The sequence below is a fragment of the Vombatus ursinus genome, unplaced genomic scaffold (genome assembly GCF_900497805.2).
Source record: "Vombatus ursinus unplaced genomic scaffold, bare-nosed wombat genome assembly UNPS02014801.1, whole genome shotgun sequence".
Lineage (NCBI taxonomy): Eukaryota > Metazoa > Chordata > Mammalia > Diprotodontia > Vombatidae > Vombatus > Vombatus ursinus.
The window spans coordinates 28,775,338-28,796,245 of NW_020954579.1; the positions used below are offsets into that span (position 1 = coordinate 28,775,338).

General features: G+C 36.0%; 1 protein-coding gene across 1 annotated transcript in view; it reads left to right on the forward strand.

The window, feature by feature from the left end:
• The window catches only part of LOC114051187 (coiled-coil domain-containing protein 57-like), a 55,952-nt gene that overhangs the window by 25,967 nt on the left and 9,077 nt on the right, over positions 1–20,908 (forward strand). Inside the window, exon 2 of the mRNA XM_027873398.1 lies at positions 6,216–6,624. Coding sequence (XP_027729199.1) covers positions 6,224–6,624 — 401 coding nt within the window. The 5' untranslated portion in view covers positions 6,216–6,223. The remainder of the gene's footprint in view (positions 1–6,215; positions 6,625–20,908) is intronic.

Genomic DNA, 20,908 nt, shown 5'->3' on the forward strand with positions numbered 1-20,908 from the left:
AAAACTAAGAGAACCAAAAGAATGTCATATTACAGTAACAGCAGTATTGTTTTAAGAAGAACTTTCAGTGACCGAGTCATTTTGACTATTATAAATAGCCAAATTAACTACAAAGGACCTATGAAGGAAGATGCTATCTGCATCCAGAGAAAGAACTGATAAATAGAAGTATGTATAGTATGGATTTACACACACACACAGACACACATATACATATTTGTGTCTAATGGTAGCTATCTTGGGGGTGAGGGAGGGAAAAAAAGAAAGTTACATGTTAACTTTATTATACTAGAATGGAAAAGCAAGTTGTACATAATAGATTTCCAGTTTCATGTGCAAAAAAATTAAAAAAAACAAATTAACAGCAACTAAATGATATAACAAAACAAATGTATTTGGATGACAATACAAGAAACAAAAACAATAGATTGGCCGGCATATCAAAAGATAAAAAAAAAAAGATTTATTATGTATTTCCTGCCCACCTTTTCCCCTCCCCCCCCCAAAAAAAGAATTCTTAAGGAAAGATGTAGCCAAGCTCTGGGGATTTGACCTGTCAGTGGAGGTGAAAGTTGGCATAAGAATCCTCAAAAAATGGTTTGTACTAGTATTCATATTATACTGTTCATAGAAGCTGCAAAGAGCTTGTATTCTATCAGGAGATTTAATATGAAGAACAGCATAATGTTTCCCTTTTTTCTTTATACCTAAGTGCTCAGTAGAATGCTTGGTACAATTTTAGTGTTTAATAAATATTTGTTAAATGGAGGTAAAAAAGGAAAAATGTAAATTGGTCTCAGGCCCCTAAAAAAAGAATTCCTGGAAGAGCTCAAAAAAGGATTTAAAAAATAAAATAAGATAAGTAGATGGGAAATTTGGAAAAGAAATGGGAGTGATGCAAGAAAATTGTGAAAAGAGTCAACAGCTTGGCGAAGGAGGCACTAAAAAAAATACTGAAGAAAATAACATCTTAAATAACAAATGCAGTAGAGAAAACTCCTTAAAAAGCAGAATTGGCCAAATGGGAAAACAGGTACAAACTTCACGGAAGAAAATAACTCCCTAAAAAGTAGAATTGGCCCAGTGGAAAAGGAGGTACAAAAACTCACTGAAGAAAATAATTCCTTAGAAGTTAGAATTGGGCAAGTGGAAGCTAATGACTACATGAGAGATCAAGAAAAAAACAAAAGAATGAAAAGAATGTGGAATATACCTCACTGGAAAAGCAACTAACTTAGAAGATAGATTGAGGTGAGATAATTTAAGAATTATTGGACTACCTGAAAGCCATGATAAAAAAAAAAACAAAAACAAAAACCTAGACATCATATTTCAAGAAATTATGAAGAAAAACTGCTCTGATATCCAGGAATCAGAGGGTAAAATAGAAATGGAAAGAATCCACTGATTACCTCCTGAAATAGTTCCCAAAATGAAAACTTCCAGAAATACTATAGTCAAATTCCAGAGCTCTCAGGTTAAGGAGAAAATATTGCAAGTAGCCACAAAGAAGCAATTCAAATATCACGGAGTCACAGTCAGGATCACACAAGATTTAGCAGCTTCTTCATAAAAGAATCAGAAAGCCTGGAATACGATATTCCAGAAGGCAGAGGAGCTAGGAATACATCTGAGAACACCTACCTAACAAAACTAAGTATAATCCTTCAGGGGGGAAAAATGGATATTCAATGAAATAGAGGACTTTCAAGCATATCTGGTGAAAAGACTGGAACTGAATAGAAAATTTGACTTTTACATACAACACTCAAGAGATACATAAAAAAAGTAAACAGGAAAAAGAATTTATAAGGTATTCAATAAAGTTGAACTGTTTACATTCCTGTATGGGATGATGATACTTGTAAGTCCTAAGAACTTTCTCATTATTAGGGCAGTTGGAAGGAATATACATAGGCAGAGGGCACAGATGTGAGCTATGATGGGAAGATATTTTAAAAATACAAAATTAAGGGGTTAAAAAGAGGAGTGCAATGGGAGATGGGGGAAGGGGAGAGTCGAATAGGGTAAATTATCTCCAATAAAAGAGGCAAGGAAAAGCTTTTACAGTGGAGGGGAAGAAAGGAGAGTGACAGGCAACACTTGAACCTTCTTCTTATTAGAATTGGCTCAAAGAGGGAATAACATATATACTCAGCTGGGTATAGAAATCTATCTAGCCCTACAGGGAAGTAGGAAAGGGAGAGGATAAGAGAGAGGGGAGGGGCTGATAGAAGGAAGGGCAGATTTGGGGAGATGGTGGCAAGAAGCAAAGTTTGAGGAAGGACAAGGTGAAAGAGAAAAATAAGATAGAAGAAAATATACAGTAATCATAACTGAAAAAATTTTTACAGAAAGTTTTTCTGAGTAAGGCTTCATTTCTCAAATATATAAAGAATTGAGTCAAATTTATAAGAATACAAGTCATTCCTTAATTGATAAATGGTCAAAGGATATCAACAGGCATTTTCTAGATGAAGTAACCAAAGCTATCTAAAGTCATGTAAAAAATGCTCTAAATCACTAACAATTAGAGAAATACAAATTAAAACAAGGTACTACCTCATACCTATCGGATTGGCTAATATGACAGAAAAGGAAAATCACAAATGTTGGAGGGGATATGGAAAATTGGGACACTAAAGCACTGTTAGTAGAATTGTGAACTGGTCCAACCATTCTGGAGAGTAATTTGGAACTATGTCCCAAAACCATGTATACCCTTTGATCCAGCAAGACCACAACTTGGTTTGTATCTCAAAGAGATTAAATAAAAAGGAAAAGGATCTATATGTACATAAATATTTATAGCAACTCTTTTTGTGGTGGCAAAGAATTGGAAATTGAGGGGATATCCATCAGTTGGGGAATGGCTGAACAAGTTGTGGTATATGATTGTGATAGAATACTGTTATGCTGTAAGAAATGACTAGTAGGGTGCTTTCAGAGAAACCTGGGAAGATACATATGAACTGATGGAATGTGAAGTGAGCAGAAACAGGAGAACATTGTACATAGTATCAGCAATATTGCATGATGAAGAACAGCTGTGAATGACTTAGCTATTCTCAGCAATACAATAATATTTTTCAAAGACCATTTTGAAAGACTGATGATGAAATGTGCTGTCTACCTCCAGAGGAAGAACTGATGGAGTCTGAAGGAAAATTGAAGCATGATCTTTTTTGTTCTCTTTATTTATTTGTTTATTTTGGTCTGTTTTCTTTCATAAGGACTATTATGGAAATATGTTTTGCATGATAATACATCAGGACTGCACAGCCTATGACCCGTGGGCCCCTTGTGACCTGCAGGCCACTTGTGGCTTGCCAAAAGATTTCCTCTGCATACAAAGGATGTTTTCCTTTACATTTTTCACAGGCTGCCTGAAATCTTTTGGCTTGCCATAAGTGTCCTGAGGACCTGCTGTACATGTATAACCTCTATCAGATTGCTTATGGTCTCAGAGAGGGAAAAGGAGAAGGAAGGGAAGGAAGGATAGAATTTGGAACTTAAAAGTTTTTAAAATGAATGCTAAAAATTGTTTTACATGTAATTGTAAAAAAATAAAATACTTAGAAATTTTAAAAGAAGACCATCAAACACTTCACAGAGACATAGCAAACAAATGTAAAAATTCAAAAATAATAAATATATCCTGTATAGACCATAATGTAATAATAGTAATTGGTTCAGGGAACACAGACACAGTCAAAGGATACAGATGCAAATGGAGACTCAATAATGAAATCCTAAGTAATAAATATGTAAAAGATTAAATCATAGAAATAATGAACAAATTATATGAAAGAAAACTGTAACAATGAAACAACATACAAAAGTTTCTGGATGATTTAAAGTAGTTCTTGGAGCAAAATAATAGGAAAAGAGAGAATTAATTACCTCAATATGCATTTTTTTTTAATTAGGAAGCCAAGAAATAAATCAATCTAGAATGATCACAAGGTAGCTAGATGGCACAGTGGATAGAGTTCCAGGCTTAAAGTCAGGAAGATTCATCTTCCTGAGTTCAAATCTGGCCTCAGATGTGTATTAGCTATGTGACTGTAGGCAAGTCACTTAACCTTGTTTGCCTCACTTTCCTCATCTGTAAGATGAGGTTGAGAAAGAAATGGCAAAGCACTTAAGTATCTTTGCCAGGAAAACCCCAAATGGGGTCATGAAGAGTCAGACTGAACAACTGAACAATAGCAATAAAATAAACACAAAAGAACAAGTATTAAAAACCAGAGAAGAAATAAACTGGACCTCCCCCTGCCCCAAGGAAACTCTTTAGAAATGATAAATAAAACTGAAAACTCATTCTTTGAAAAAACTAATAAAATTGATAAACCTTTAGCCAGTCCAATTAAAAAGAAGAGGACAGTAAATCTAATTAACAAAATAAAAAATGAGCAAAGTGAAATCACAACAAAACAAGAAGAAAAAAAATTATCACAACTTATTGTGCAGTTATATGCTAACAAAACTCAGAACATAAGAGAAATAGAATAGCCTCAAAAATAAAATATTCGAACATACAGAAGACCAAATAGAGATCTGAAATAACCCAATCTTAGAAAACGAAATAGAAAGAAAATACAATTTAAAGGGATTACCAAAGAAAAAAATTTCCTGGTCCTGTCAGACTTCTAAAGGGGGACAGGGAGAAGAAAACAAGCATTTATTAAGCACTTACTGTATGCTGGAACTATGCTAAATGCTTTACAAATATCTCATTTGAACCTCACAACAACCCTGGGAGGTAACTGCAGTTAAGTTACTTCCCCAGGGTAACACAGCTAGTGTTGGCCACATTTGAACTCTGGTATTCTTAACTCCAGGCCTAGCACTTGATCCACTATGCCAAGTAGCTATTGATTCGGTTTTAACTAATTGTTAAAGAACAATTAGTAGCCATACTACACAAATTCTCCAAAATTGAGAAAGAAGGCACTCTTTGAGATTCCTTTCCTGAGATACATATAGCCCTAATATCCAAAGCAGGGGAAGATAAAGCACAGGAGAAATATAGACAATTGTTTATGAATATTGATTCAATAATTTTAAATATGTATTATAAATAGACAATAGTGATTTATTCAAGAAATCATTCACTGTAAGAGGCCTGGAGTCAAGAAGATCTGAATTAAATGTAGTCTCAAACATTTTAGTAGCTGTGTAACTCTGGATAAGTCATTTAACTTTGGTCTTCCTTGGTCTCTCTTTTGTAAAATGGAGTTAGTAACATCACCTTTCCTTCTAGGGTTGTTGTGAGGATCAAACGAGATAATTTATGTAAAGTGCTTACTATAGTGCCTGATATATGTTAAGTGCTTAATTGCTTATTCCATTAATCAGTGAAAATTGATGTAAAGTTTTTTCTTCTTTTGTTTTAGTATATTATTTTTTCAATTAACAAGCATTTAAAAAGATCAGTTTGTCTCTCCCACTGCACCACCCCATTGTGCAAATAAAAAAATAATAACCCCTCAAATAAATCTGTCAATACATATCTGCATAGTCCAGTAAAAAAAAAAACAACGAACCAAACCCGTATTAGCCATATCTGAAACTGTTTCTTTTTGCAGGAAGTTAGTGGCTTGTTTCATCTTTATTCTTTTAGACTTCTGGTTTACCATTGCATCAATCAGGCCTTTCAAAATTAGGTAACAATAACTTCAGCAAAGTAGTGGGATTTAAAATAAATCTTCAAAAATATCAGCATTTCTGTGTATTACCAACAAAATCCAGGAGAAAGAGATCATTAGTAACGTTGGAGAAAGCACTTTTAGTTGAGTGATGAGGTCAGAATCCCGATTACAGTTAGTTTAGAAGAAAGAGGATAGGAAATAGAAGCAGTAACTATAATTGACTTTTTCCAAGGAGTTATAATGAGTAAAGTAGGAGAGCTATAAAACAACAGCTGGCAGGGATGGTAGAATCTAGTAAGGATTTTTTTTTATAAAATTTGAGAGACTAGGACATTATTGAAGGCAGCTAGGAAGGAACCAATATATAATGAGACTAGAGATTATATTGGGAGAGAAGGGAATGATAGTGGGGGCATTCTCATTGGAGGTGATAGTATCAAGAGTGTATACACATGCACACACACACACACATATGTATGTGTAAGGATTCACCTTGGGGAAGAGACTGGCAGAAAATTCTCAAAGGTGGATTCCTGATACTTCTCCCTTTCTCTACTATAGACTCTACAATGTTACCACAGGAGAAAGAACTAGATGAACTTTTGGCTTGTAAAAAAGAAGAGTGGAAAACATTACAGGCCCTACGAGCTCAACTGCAAGAAACAGCCCTACAGGATGCCCAGCGGCAGCTCCAGGAAGCAAAAGAGAAGCTCAGTCAATTGAAAAAGGACTTTACCTATAACTTGCAGGTCCTAGAGGAACGGGACTGTGAGCTGGAGCGTTATGATGCTGCCTTTGCCCAAACTAGTATGTTGGAGGAAGCTAGAAAGGCAGAGGTGAGTGAGCTCAAGATAGAAGTGGCCAAGCTAAAGCAAGCTATTGCCAAGGAAACCAGGAAGCGAGAGGAACTGCAGCAGCTTTATCAGCACCGACTGCAGGAGCATCGTCTAGAGCTGGAGCAGATACACAGGTAAGGGAGCCCTTCCCTCCAAAACTGGTAGAAATAGCCCTCTAAAGAAGATAAATATAGCTAGGTTAAGGATAATTCTCTTTGGGATATTTTCATATAGGTAACTGCCATTAAATGTTTTTCCCAGGATGTGATATAATTGTGACATTCATAAGGTTGGAAGGGGGGCAGCTAGGTGGCGCAGTGGATAGAGCACTGGCCCTGGATTCAGGAGGACCTGAGTTCAAATCCAGCCTCAGATTGGACATAACACTTACTAGCAGTGTGACCCTAGGCAAGTCACTTAACTCCATTGCCTAGCCAAAAAACAAAAAAAACATAAGGATGGAAGGAAGGAAACAAGCATTTATTAAGCACCTATTATATGCCAGGCTTTATGAATGCAAAATCACATGCTTTGCAAATGTAATCTCATTTGATCCTCATAACAACCCTGAGAGGTAGGTTCTATTATTATCCCCATTTTACAGTTGAGGAGACGAGGCAGACAGAGGTTAAGTGATTTCCTTAGAGTCACAGAAGTATTAAGTGTCTGAGGTTAGATTTGAACTTAGATCTTTTTTTACTCCAGACCCAGCCCTCTATCCCCTGCTCCATTTAACTTCTTCTAGGCATACCTTTAGGTCTAATTGAATCATTGGAAATTAGATAGGATTAAGAATTTATTAATCCCTATTCCACAGTTTGTTGGTTTACCAGATACTATTAAAACTACTTATACTAGAATAAGCTGTCTCACATGAGAAAAATGTTAGTCTCATGCAAAGTGGATTTGGTCAAAATTATTACTTAAATTTCTTGTTGGACTGAATTTAATATATTTTTCCTATTAAAAATACAATTGCTTACTCCAACCTTGATGCTTATTCTTCATAACATGTAGTAGTCACATGGAATTTTAGAGTTAGAAGCAACCATAGAGATCTTCTAGTTCAGTGCTTTCATTTTATAATTAAGGATACATGTCTGGAGAAGTTAATCACCAACAAATTTTTCTATAAATATCAAGAGTGCTAATGTCTTCCAGCTATCTAGATTTGCAACATCTATGTCACTCTCATACAGCTGGTTGCCCAGGTGTTTGTCTTCTCACTATCTCTCACCACACATATTCAGTTATCAGATTATGTCATTTCTATCTCCACATTATCTTTTGCATATATATCTTGCTAAATATTCCAGTGAGTACAGGCATACCTTGTAGATAGTGTGGATTTAGTTCCAGACCACCACAATAAAGCAAATATCCCAATAAAGCAAGTCACACTGATTTTTTGATTTCCTAGTGCATATTAAAGTTATGTTTACACTATACTAAAGTCTATTAAGTGAGATACTGTTACGTCTAAAACATGCCTTAATTTAAAAATACTTTATGGCTAAAAAAATGCTAATGATCATCTAATCCTTCAGTGAGTCATAATCTTTTTGAGGGTGGGAGGTCTTACCTTGATGTTGATGGCTGCTGACTGATCAGGGTGGTGGTTACTGAAGGTTGGGTTGTCTGTGGCAATTTCTTAAAATAAGATAACAATGAAGTTTGCTGTGTTGATTGCCTTTTCCTTTCACGAAAGATTTCTCTGTAGCATGTGATGCTGTTTGATAGCATTTTACACAGAGTAGAACTTCTTTCAAAATTGAAGTTAGTCCTCTCAAACTCTGCTGCTGCTTTATCAACTCAATTTGTATAATATTCTTCAGTATGATTCTGTCTCAGGAATAGGGAGGCCCTAGGAGAGGGGGAGAGAGTATGGAGCAGCAAGTTGGTGGAGCGGTGAAAATACACAGTGTTTATTGATTAAGTTCATTGTCTTATATGGGTACTGTTTGTGGCACCCCAAAGCAACTACAGTAGTAACGTAAAAGACCACTGATCACAGATCACCATAACAGATATAATAATAATTATGAAAGTTTTAAATATTTAAAAAATTACCAAAATGTGACACAGAGACATGATGTGAGCACATGCTGTTAGAAAAACGGTGCTGCTAAATTTGCTCTGTGCAGGGTTGCTACAGTCCTTCATTTTGTAAAAAATGCAGCTGCAAAACATAATAAAGTGAAGCACAGTAAAAGGAGATATGACTGTAGTAGTGTCAGTCTTCTGAAGCCAATCAGTTACTTATACCACTGCATATACCGTGCTATCTCTATGTACTATGCATTTTAAAGTAGTGATTTATTTTAATATTTTTTCAGATAATTTCATTCATTTCACAAAAATAAATTATATTTTAGTTAGTTTATTTACTGAAACAAATGTGAAGTCCTAAGATGAATATTTTGTCTTAATAGGTTAATTGCAAATATTTGAGGGATACTTCTCCATGTTGTATTATACAACAACTGTATCAAACTCAGAAATTTTAAATTATTAAATTTATTTACTAAAAATTACATGTATTCTGGATGTTTTTCTTCAACAGAAATACTTACATAAGGAAGAGTTGCAAATTTAACTTATGAAAATTCAGTTGTTATGCACTGGACCAAAAGAAAAGAAAGAAAAATGACAATTGAATCCTGGTAATTCCGCTTGCTATTTTATCCAATGAACATATGCCCCAGAAGAAGCATGAGAAAGGAGCCTGGAAATTTGCTCTTCCCTTAATTCTTCTCATTTCACATGCTACTTATGTAGTGTGAACATATTGCCTGATAAGTGGGATTCTAGAATCTTCTCTTAATGCTCACATGGTCTGTTTATTCTATTTAAACTGTTAAGTACTAATGAGAGGGTCAGCCTTAGATAGATTTTTTTAGCCTCTTGGGTTACATAAAAAGCTCCTGCTATGTTTTCTTTGACTACCTTGTATCCTGTCTTGTCTAATGGTGAAGTAGGAAGAAGAAATAGTTGTGTGACATTGTGACCACCCTTTGATAAAATCACATCTTTGAGTAAAGTCCTTTCAAGAGTATTTTTTTCTCTTATCATGTTTTCCTGCCAGCTAACTCTTTAGCTATTTTTGTTTTCTTCTATTTCAGTGGAAGTCATAGAATCCTCTCTTCTGATCAGTGGTTTAGCTAGGTATGTGAAAATTAAAATTGAAGCTCATTTGTTTTCATAGCAGTCATCTTAGATCAGTTTGCCTTCTGATATAGACTACTTTCTTTTTAAAAAGGCCTTAATCTCTTTCCAGCTACAACTTTTTTTTCATTTAAAATTTTTATTGACAGATTTTGCTTTTACTTCAACTTTTCTGAATCATCATTTGTCTCCCCCATCCCTTATCCAAAAAGACATACCTGAACTAAGAAGGAAAGTAATAGGGACTAGACCTGTGATTTCACTGGCACAAAAATCTCCTAAATGCAGAAATTCTTCTTGCCTTCCAGTGCAGGTTGGGACCTTTTCTGCAACATAGAATCTTTTTTTTTTAAATACAATTTTATTTTTTTCCCCAGTTACATGTAAAGACATTTTTTAATGTTCATTTAAAAAAAATTTTGAATTCCAAATTTTCTCTCTCCCTTCCTCACCTTCCCCCTCCCTGAGACAGAAAGCAACTTGATATAGGTTATTCATGTTCAATAATGCAAAACCTATTACCATATTAGTCATGTTGTGAAAGAAGATCCAGACTCAGAGGGAAGAAGGACATGAAAACAATTTAAAAAGCGAAAAATAGTGTGCTTTGATTTGCATTCAGACTTCATCAGTCCTTTCTCTGGAGGTGGATAGCATTTTTTTTTTTATCAATGTCAACCATCATTTTTATTTTTTTCTTTTATATCAATTTATTTTGATTTATCTGTTATCACTTCCATATGCTTTTGAGTTTAAAATTTTTCTCCCCCTTCCTCCCCACCACCCTCCCCAAGATGGTGCACAATCTAATATAGGCTATACATTTACATTCCTATTAAACATATTTTCACATTAGTGATGTTGTAAGTTAAAATTAAAACCAATAGGAGGAACCACCAGAAAGAGGGAACAAAACTCAACAGAAGAGAAAAAAAAATAGTAATTCAACTTCCATAGTTCTTTCTTTGGATGTGGATAGCATTTTCCATCATGAGGCCTCTGGAGATGTCTTAGATCCTTGTATTGCTGGTAAGGGTTAAGTTTATCAATGTTAGTCATCGCACAACGTGGCTGTTATTGTAGACAGCGTTCTCTTGGTTCTCCTCACTTCACTCAGCATCAGACCTTACAAGTCTTTCCAGGTTTTTATGGTCAGCCTGTTGATCATTTCGTATGGCACAATAGTATTCCATCACATTCATATACCACAACTTGCTCAGCCATTCCTCAACTGATGGGCATCCTCCCAATTTCCAATTCTTTGCCACCACAAAAAGAGCTGCTATGAATATTTTTGTACATGTGGGTCCTTTTCCCATTTGTATGATCTCTTTGGGATATAGCCCGGTGAATAGCATTTTTCATGAGTCCTTTGGAATTGTCTTGAATCACTGTATTGCTGAGAATAGCTAAGTCATTCTCAGTTGATCATCATAAAATATTACTATTACTGTGTACAGTGTTCTGGTTTTCAAAGGTTTTTCTGAAATCTACCTGCTCATTATTTCTTATAGCACAGTAATATTCCATTATAATCATATACCACAACTTAATCAGCCATTCCCCAGTTGATGGGCTCTCCTCAATTTCCAATTCTTAGCCACTACAAAAAGAGTTGCTATAAATACTTTTGTAGAAACAGGTTCTCTCTCCTCCCCTCTCCCTTTTAAAATCTCTTTTGGATACAGACGTAGTAGTAGTATTGCTGGATCAAAGGGATGCACAATTTGATAGCCCTTTGGGCATAAAAATGACAGTTAAGCTAATTTACTTATTCAGTGCCATACCAACCAAACTACCAAAATATTATTTTTTTTTAAAATTTATTTATTTTTAGTTTTCAACATTTGCTTCCACAGGATTTTGAGTTCCAAATTTTCAATCCATCTTACCCCTCCCCCCACCCCAAGATGGCATGCATTCTGAATACCCCTTCCCCTAGTCTGCCTTCCCTTCTATCTCTCCCCCCCTTCTCTTGTCCCCTTCCGCTTCTATTTTCCTGTAGGGCAGGATAGATTTCTGTACCCCACAAAAATATTATTTTATAGAGCTAGAAAAAATAACAAGATTCATTTGGAAAAACAAAAGGTCCAGAATGTCAAGGGAATTAATGAAAAGAAATGCTAGGGAAGGTGGCCTTGCCCTTCCAGATCTTAAATTATGTTATAAAGCAGCAATCATCAAAACTCCTTGGTTTTGGCTAAGAATTAGTGTGGTGGATCAGTGGAATAGGTTAAGTATGCAAGACACAGTAGTCAATGACTATAGTAATCTACTATTTGATAAACCCAAAGACCCCAGCTTCTGGGATAAGAACTCATTATTTGACAGAAACTGCTGGGAAAACTGGAAAAGTTGCTATTTTTGTATAAATTGTTCTTGTTTTGCTTGCTTTATACCAATATCCAGTATTTCTCAAATCATCACTTTTGTCATTTCTAATGTTATATTCACATACCATAGTTTGTTTAGCCATTCTCCGGTTATCTGAGGGGCAATCCTTTTAGATTCTAGTTCTTTTCTTCCCACCTCCCACCCCCTTTTAATCTCTTCTTTTAGGAAAATTATTTTGCTTGTAGCTATTTCCTCCTAGATATTATTCTCCCCCCCTTTTTTCCTTCCGAATCTTTGCTTGTAATTGTTAATTATTCCTTCTTTTAGGGGATCTTTAGATTTTGAGTATTTTTTTTTTACTAGTCTGTATTTTCTTTGATTTACTTATCTCTCTAGCTTTTAGTTCCAGAATTAAGAATTGGTGCCGAGTTCAGGCTGCACCTGCAAGCTGAGTTTTTTGGGAGATGTGCTCAGAGGTCCTTTGGGTACCTGCCCCACTCTCTGCCTTCCTGAATCAGCCCCTTCTGGATCTTTGAGGGTCAGAACTCTGAGTCTTTAGAACCCTCTCTGATGTCTCAGAATTGAGTGTTAGGGACATCAGAGCCCCTCTGCCTAGATTGTCCTTGTCTGAGCACTGTGCTGATTGCTTCCCAGGCTTTCCGTGGAAGAACCCTCCACTCTTGCTGCCTGGAGACAAAGAGCCTTGCCTGTTACACATGTTTGTGGGTGAAGGGAGGGAGGCATACCCTGCACTGTCACTGCCTCTGCTGACTGAGCCACTACTACCCAGAAACCTGTGGATTTCTGGTTTTTTTGTGAGTTTTTTTTTTTTTTGCTTTGTTTTGTTTTTGCAGTTTTGCAATTGGAAAAGTCTCTCAGTTGATTTCATTATTCAATCTAGCTTGAACTTTAGGGTTTTTCTAGAGTAAGTATATTGGAGCTGGCCAGTCTTTCTCCCAATTTAGGTTAGAAGTCTATTTCTAAGTGCCCATGTTATGTGAATCACAAATACTTTGTTATCAGTTTAATGATATTGTTTATTAATATTATCCAGTTTAGATTTTTGTAGAGCCACCTTGTGGCTAGATAGTTTAACTACAATTGGTGTTTGAAACTTTCTACTTGTGAATGACCCTCATATACATAAATATAGATAAACAAAATAGATTTTTATTGTATGTTGTCTGCCAGAAAGCGTGTGGTTTTAAATTTTTTTATTTTTATTTTTCCCAATATTTAAATATTTATTTTTATTTTTCACATTCACTTCCACAAAATTGTACTACCATTAGAACAAGAGCTGGAGCATTTGACCACCAGAGTCCTCCCAGTTCAGCTGCTGTCTCCAGAGCATCTAATCTTTTGCTAGACCTGCTCACTGAGGCTAAGATGTATTACTAATGTATTGAGCTGGAACTGATAAGGCTATTTCCCATAAAAACATCATTATCAGTGAGGATTAGGTCCTATAATTGCGTTACATAATGAGTTAAACAGACTTTTTGGGTTAACCTGGATACCTAATTCTCTCTCCAAATTCCAAACAACTGATTTTTGATTGAAATTTTGGAATGTAACCCATTCATAAGTTGGGATTACTTATATTGTACTTATATATTTGAATATGATTTGCTGATGACTTTCCCAGGCCAAGCTTGGTAGGATTTGTACTTAGACTACTAAGAGGCATATAGTGTCGTCCATTTTTAGTTCCTAAACCTATATGAGGTGATCTGATCAAGAGGAGGGTGGCTAGCTAAGATTTCTTTGTGCTACTCTCTTTAAAAAGCAGACAAAGCTATTTTGTCTATATCCATTTAAGTAACTGCAGAAGGATGTTCTGGGGTCAGTGATTACATTCCAGTGTTTAATTTGAGTAAGATAACATAAGGAAAAGTTGTACTCATATACTTTGTCCCTAGCTATTTATTTCCATGATTTTTTACATCTTCATAGTTCTACTCAGAATATTTTCCTAATTCGTTTTTTAATTGTTTTTAAAATTACAAATGACAAGTAATCAACAAAATGAACATTCTTATATACAAAGGTTGGAAAAAGAGGACTGTATATTTGATATTGTGAATCTATTATATACAATTTATCTTTAAAAATTAAATATTATACCAGTTGCTAGTACTAACATTGCTCTGCTTGTTTTTCTCTTGAATTTCCTTCTGCTGTCTTTTGTATATTTTAAAATATTTCATTGATGCTCTTTTCTTTTTTTTGTATTACATAGCTATCATTTATAACTACCCTCTTCCCCAAAATAAAAGCCTCCATTTTAATACATAAATATAGATAAACAAAATAGATTTTTATTGTATGATGTCTGCCAGAAAGCGTGTGGTTTTAAATTTTTTTATTTTTATTTTTCCCAATATTTAAATATTTATTTTTATTTTTCACATTCACTTAAAATTTTGAGTTCCATATTTTCTCCCTATCTCTCCCCTGCCCCCACCTCATTCTGAATACCCCTTCCTCTAATCTGCCCTCCCTTCTATCACCTCCCCCCTTCTCTTATCCTCTTCCCCTTCTATTTTCCTGTAGGGCAGGATAGATTTCTATACCCCATTGCCGGTATATCTTATTTCCCAGTTGCATGTGAAAACAATTTTTAACATTTGTTTTTAAAACTTTGGGTTCCAAATTCTTTCCCTTCCTCCCACCCACCCTCATTGAGAAGGCAAGCAACTCGATACAGGTTATATATGTGTAGTCATGCAAACCACTTCTATAGTAGTCGTGTTGTAAAAAACTATGTTTCCCTTCATCCTGTCCAACCCCTTGTTTATTCTATTCTCTCTTTTGACTCTGTCCCTCCTCAGAAGTGTTTGCTTCTGATTATCCCTCTCCCCCAATCTGCCCTCCTTTCTATCATTCCCCCCCTTATCTCCTTCCCCCCTATTTTTCTGTAGGGTAATATAGATTTCCATACCTGGAACATGAGTGTGCATGTTATTCCCTCCTTAAGCCAAATCTGATAAGAATAAGATTCACTCATTCCATCTCACTTTACCCCACTTCTCCTCCACTGTAAAAGCTCTTTCTTGTCTGTTTTATGTGAGATAATTTACCCCATTCTACTTCTCCTTTTCTCTTTTTCCCAGTATAATCCTCTCACCCCTTAATTTTATTTTTTAGATATCACCCCTTCATGTTCATCTCACCCTGTACCCTCTGTCTGTCTATCTATCTATCTATCTATCTATCTATCTATCTATCTATCTATCTATCTATCTGTCTGTCTGTCTATCTGTTTTTCCCTCCAACTGCCCTAATGCATGTTGTGTTTTTAAAAATTTATTAGTATTTTATTTTTCCCCACTTACGTGTAAAAACAGTTTTTAACATTTGTTTTTAAAACTTTGATTTCCAAATTCTCTCCCTTCCATTCCTCCCTTCCTCACCCCCAGCCCCACTCCCTTGAGAAGGCAAGCAATTCAATATAGGTTATACATAGGTAGTCATGTAAAACATTTTCATATTAGTGATGTTGTCAAAAAACACAGACCAAAAAAAAAACCCTCAAGAAAAATAAAGAAAGTAAAAGAAGTATGCTTCAATTTGTATTCAGACATCATCAGTTTTTTATCTGGGGATGGAGCATATTTTTTATAGTAAGTCCTTTAAAGCTGTCTCAGATTGTTGTATTACTGAGAGTAGGTAAGTCATTAATAGCTGATTATTTTACAATATTGCTGTTGCTTTGTATGCAGCACATTTCCCTTTGTATCAGCTCCTGTAAGGCTTTTCAGGTTTTTCTGAGAGCATCTTGCTCATCATTTCTTATAGCACAGTAGTATTCCATCATAATCACATACCAAAATTTGTTTAGCCTTTTCCCAATTGATGGGCATCCCATCCCCTCAATTTCCAGTTCTTTGCTCCCAGAAAAGAGCTGCTATAAATATTTTTGTGCATAGAGGTCCTTTTCCTCTTTGTTTTTTATCTGTTTTTGGATACAGACCTAGTATGGTATTGCTAGGTCAAAGGGTATGCATGGTTTTATACCCCTTGGATCACGGTTCCAAATTGTTCTATAGAATGGTTGAATCAGTTCACAACTCCACTGATTGTACATTACTGTCTCATTTTTCCCACGTCCCCTCCAACACTTGTCCTTTACCTTTTCTGTTCTATTAGCCAATTTAATAGGTATGAGGTAGTACCTCAGAATCATTTTAATTTGCATTTCTCCTATCAACAATGAGTTAGAGTATTTTTCATATGTCTATAGAGTTTTGATTACTTCACCTGAAAACTGATCATATCTTTTGATCATTTATCAATTGAGGAATGGCTCTTATTTTTATAAATTTGACTCAGTTCTCTATATGTTTGAGAAGCGAGGCATTTATCAGAAAAACTCGCTTAAATTTTTTTTTCACAGTCACTATTGCTAACTGTATTTCCTTCCATCCTGTTGTTCTTCCTACCCCCATTTATTCTGTTCTCTCTTCTTTCACCCTGTCCTTGCTCAAAGATGTCTTGCTTCTGACTAACCCCTCCCCCAATCTGCCCTCCCTTCTATCAACCCCTCCCCCCTTTTCTTATTCCCTTCCCCTCCTACTTTCCTGTAGGGTAAGATAGATTTCTATACCCAATTGAGTGTGTATAGAGTGTGTGTTATTCCCTCTTTTAGCCAGTTTTCATAAGAGTAAGGTTTACTCACTCCCTGTCACCTCTCCACTCTTCCCCTCCACTGTAAAAGTTTCCCCCCCAACCAAAGACAACTTTTATTAAAGATTAACCATATTAAGGAATCTGAGCATTTGTATCACTAATCCAAGGGAGCGATGTCTTAAGAATCTGAGCACTTTAATGGAGACAAGATGAATCTTATATACAGAAAAATTGTCAGAGGGATCCAGGAGTGTAAAAGCTTTTTCTTGCCTCCTTTATATGAGATAATTTACCACATTCTACCTGTCCCTTTCTCTTTCTCCCAGTATATTCCTCTCTCACCTCTTAATCTTATTTGTTTAGTTATCATCCCTTCATATTCAACTCACACCTATACCCTCTGTCTATGTATACTCCTTCTAACTATCCTAATAATGAGAAAGGTCTTTTGAATTACAAATATCTCCCCATGTAGGAATGTTAACCGCTTAACCTTATATAAGTCCCTTATGATTTTCCTTTCCTCTTTACCTTTTTATGCTTCTCTTGAATCTTGTATTTGAAAGTCAGATTTTCTATTCAACTCTGGTCTTTTCATCAAGAATGCTTGAAAGTTCTCTATCTCATTGAATGTCAATTTTCCTCCCTGAAGAATTATACTTAGTTTTGGTAGGTAAGTGATTCTTGATTGTAATCCTAGCACCTTTAACCCCCGGAATATCATATTCCATGCCCTCCAGTCCTTTAAGGGAGAAGTTGCTAAATCTTGTGTTGTCCTGACCGTGGCTCCACAATACTTGAATTGTTTCCTTCTGGCTACTTGCAATATTTTCTCCTTGACCTGGGAACTCTGGAATTTGGCTATAATATTCCTGGGAGTTTTCATTTTGGAATCTCAGGAGGTGATTGGTGGATTCTTTCAATTTCTGTTTTACCCTTTGGTTCTAGAATATCAGGGCAGTTTTCATTGATAATTTCTTGAAAGATGATATTTAGGCTCTTTTTTTGATCATGGCTTTCAGGTAGTCCAATAATTATCTCTCCAGGATCTATTTTTCAGGTGAGTTGTTTTTCCAATGAGATATATATTTCACATTCTCTACCACCCAGGATTGCAACCTGATCTGGGTATGGGCAAAGCAAGAAAGTCTTGCCTCAGTGCTAGCAAAAACACCCCTGTAATCTGCTTCTGCCAGTTCTTCAATCTCCTTACCTTCTGTGGGCAGAGAACTCCAGAAGCAGCTACTTCTTTTGGTTTTGTTTTGTTATTTCTGGATTTCCCATAGAGTCATTAGTTTCCACTTGCTCCATTCTGATTTTTAAGGAATTATTTTCTTCAGTGAATCTTTGTACCCCCTTTTCCATTTGGCCAATTCTGCTTTTTAAGGCATTCTTCTCCTCATTGGCTTTTTGAACCTCTTTTACCATTTGGTCTAAGTCTGTTTTTAAAGGTATTGTTTTCTTAAGGTTTTTTTTTTTGTGTTTCATTTACCAAACTACTGACTCGTTTTTCATGGTTTTCTTGAATTACTCTCATTTCTCTTCTCAGTTTTTCCTCTACTTCTCTTACTTGATTTTCAAAATACTTTTTGAGCTCTTCCATGGCCTGAGACCAACTCATATTTTTCTTAGAGGCTTTGAATGTAGGAGCTTTGACTTTGTTTTCTTCTTCTGAGTGTGTGTATTTTGATCTTCTTTGTCACCATAGTAACTTTCTGTGATCAGAATTTTTTCCCCATTGTTGTTTGCTCATTTCCCCTGCCTTTTACTTGACTTTTAATTGTTTGTTAAAGTAGAGCTCTGCTTCCAAGGTGGAAGGCGCACTGTCCCAAGCTTCAGGGGAAAGAGCTTTGTGCAGCTGTTTTCAGAGATACTTCTAGGGACCTGTAAGTTTTCAGTTCTTCCAAGGTGGTATGATTTAGGAGAGTAGTACTCTCCTGGCTTGAGTAGTACTCTGGTCTATGAGTGTGACCACAAGCACTCTTTTCTGCCCTGGAACTGTGAGGAAGGTCCCCCCTCCGCTGTGGCTGCAACCTCTGGTGTGCTTATGCTGCTCCTCACCCTGGGATTACCACCCAGGACTGCAACCTGATCTGAGTATGGGCAAAGCAAGAGAGTGCTGCCTCAGTGCTAGCAAAAACACCCCTGTAATCTCCTTCTGACCAGTTCTTCAATCCCCTTACCTTCTGTGGGCAGAGAACTCCAGAAGCAGCTGCTGCCACTGTGGATTCAGTGGTTCCCAAGGCCTGCTCCTGGCTTGCTCTGTATGAGTCTGTGCTGGCACAGCCTGTGCTGGACTGTGCTTCACTCTCACCCAGGTGGGACAGATCTTTCCTGCTGACCTAAGTTGTCTTTGTCTGGAAAATTATTTCACCCCATTCTTTTGTGGGTTCTGCTGCTCCAGAAATTGTTTTGTGTCATTATTTAAAGGTGTTTAGAGGGGTTTTGAGGAGAGTTTAAGCAAGTCACTTCCTTTCTCTGCCATCCTGGCTCCTCCCTCAGAAAACATGTTTTTATTGTGTTAATTGTTCTCTTACTCTGCTTATTTTACTCTGCATCAGTTCATACAAGTTTTCCCAAGTTTCTCTGAATCTGTCGCTTTCATCATTTTTTACAATTATGTTCATATACCACAATTTATCCAGCCATTCCCTAATTGATGGTTACCTATTTTGTTTCCATTTCTTTGCTACAATGAAGTGATCTATAAATATTTTTGTACATATGGATCCTTTTCCTTTTTCTTTCATCTCTTCAGTTTATATACTTAGTGGAAGTATCTCTGGGATAAACAATATGTAAAATTTAGTGACTTTTTGTGTAGTTCCAAATTGCTTTCCAGAATGGTTGAACCATTTTACAGCTGCGTTAATACAGCTGCATTAATTGTGCTTTAATCTACTGTTCCTATATCTTCTTCAACAACTCTCATTTTCTCTTTTTGTCATCTTTGTCAATCTGATCGGTGGAATTAGCATTTTTCTAATTATTAGTGATTTGGAACATTTGTTTTCATGTATTTGTTGATAGCTTGGATTTCTTTCCTTGAGAATTGCCTGTTTATATCTTTAGACTATTTATCTATTGGATGTCTCTTGTGTTTATGTATTTGAATCAGTTCCTTTTATATCTTAGATTTTAGACCTTATTAGAGAAATTTGCTACAACACTTTCCTCCTTCTCATAAAACACACTCAGTTCAATAAGCATTTATTAAGCTTTACTGTGTGTATATGCACTCTGTTAGATGTTAGGGATCAAAAAGAAAAAAACGAAATAGTCCTTAGTACTAGCCCCTACGGAAATTGCATTCAACTGGGGAATACAACAAAAATCAATAAATAAATGGAAAGAGAGAGTACTGACAACTGAGGTAATCAGAAAGGGCTTTTATAAAAGGGGGACCTGAGCTAAATATTTTTTTTAATTTTAATTTTTTTATTTTTAGGCAATTGGGGTTAAGTGACTTGCCCAGAGTCACACAGCTAGTAAGTATCCAGTGTTTGGTCTGAAGCCGGATTTGAACTCAGGTCCTCCTGACTTCAGGGCCGGTGCTCTATCCACTGCCCACCTAGCTGCCCCCTGAGCTAAGTCTTAAAGGAAGCTAAGGATTCTAAAGTGACAAAGGTGAGGAGTTGTCACAATCTAAGCATGGAGGGACCTTCTTGAAGGCATTGAGATGGGACTTAAAATGCTGAGTTTGAGGAACATAATGGAAACTCATTTAATTATAAACAATGAAGACATGGTCATGTTCACCACAACCACCTGTAATAGCTTGGCCTCACCAGAACTTTCCAGCCTCGTAGTGTTGAACTGGGCTTCTTTTGAGAGAAGTGACCAAACTATCATTCTTTCCCATAAGTCAGTGCTGAGAATTCAATTCAAGAAGTGATAATTACCTTCTGGGGATATGGGAGATAAAAGAAGCATGTGACACACTTTCTGTCCCTATAGTCTTCACAGTTTAGATAATGCATAATTCTTTTGGACTTTGCTGTTGGTTATGAGATCCTCCAACTCCATATACCTCAGACATCCTTATTCCTAAGGTGGAATCCAATATAGGTAAGCACTGGCTGTGGAGAAGGTGACAATTATGATAAGAAATGGGTCAAGCTAGGTGACTATTTTAAGTTGGGCCTCATAGAACATGACATCTTGATAAGATAAGATTACCCTGATTCAAAGTCTGATTCAATTATGTAGGTCTGGGGTCAGTCAATAAACATTTATTAAGCACCTACTATGTGCCAGTCACTCTGGGGAAATAAAGAAAGGCAAAAG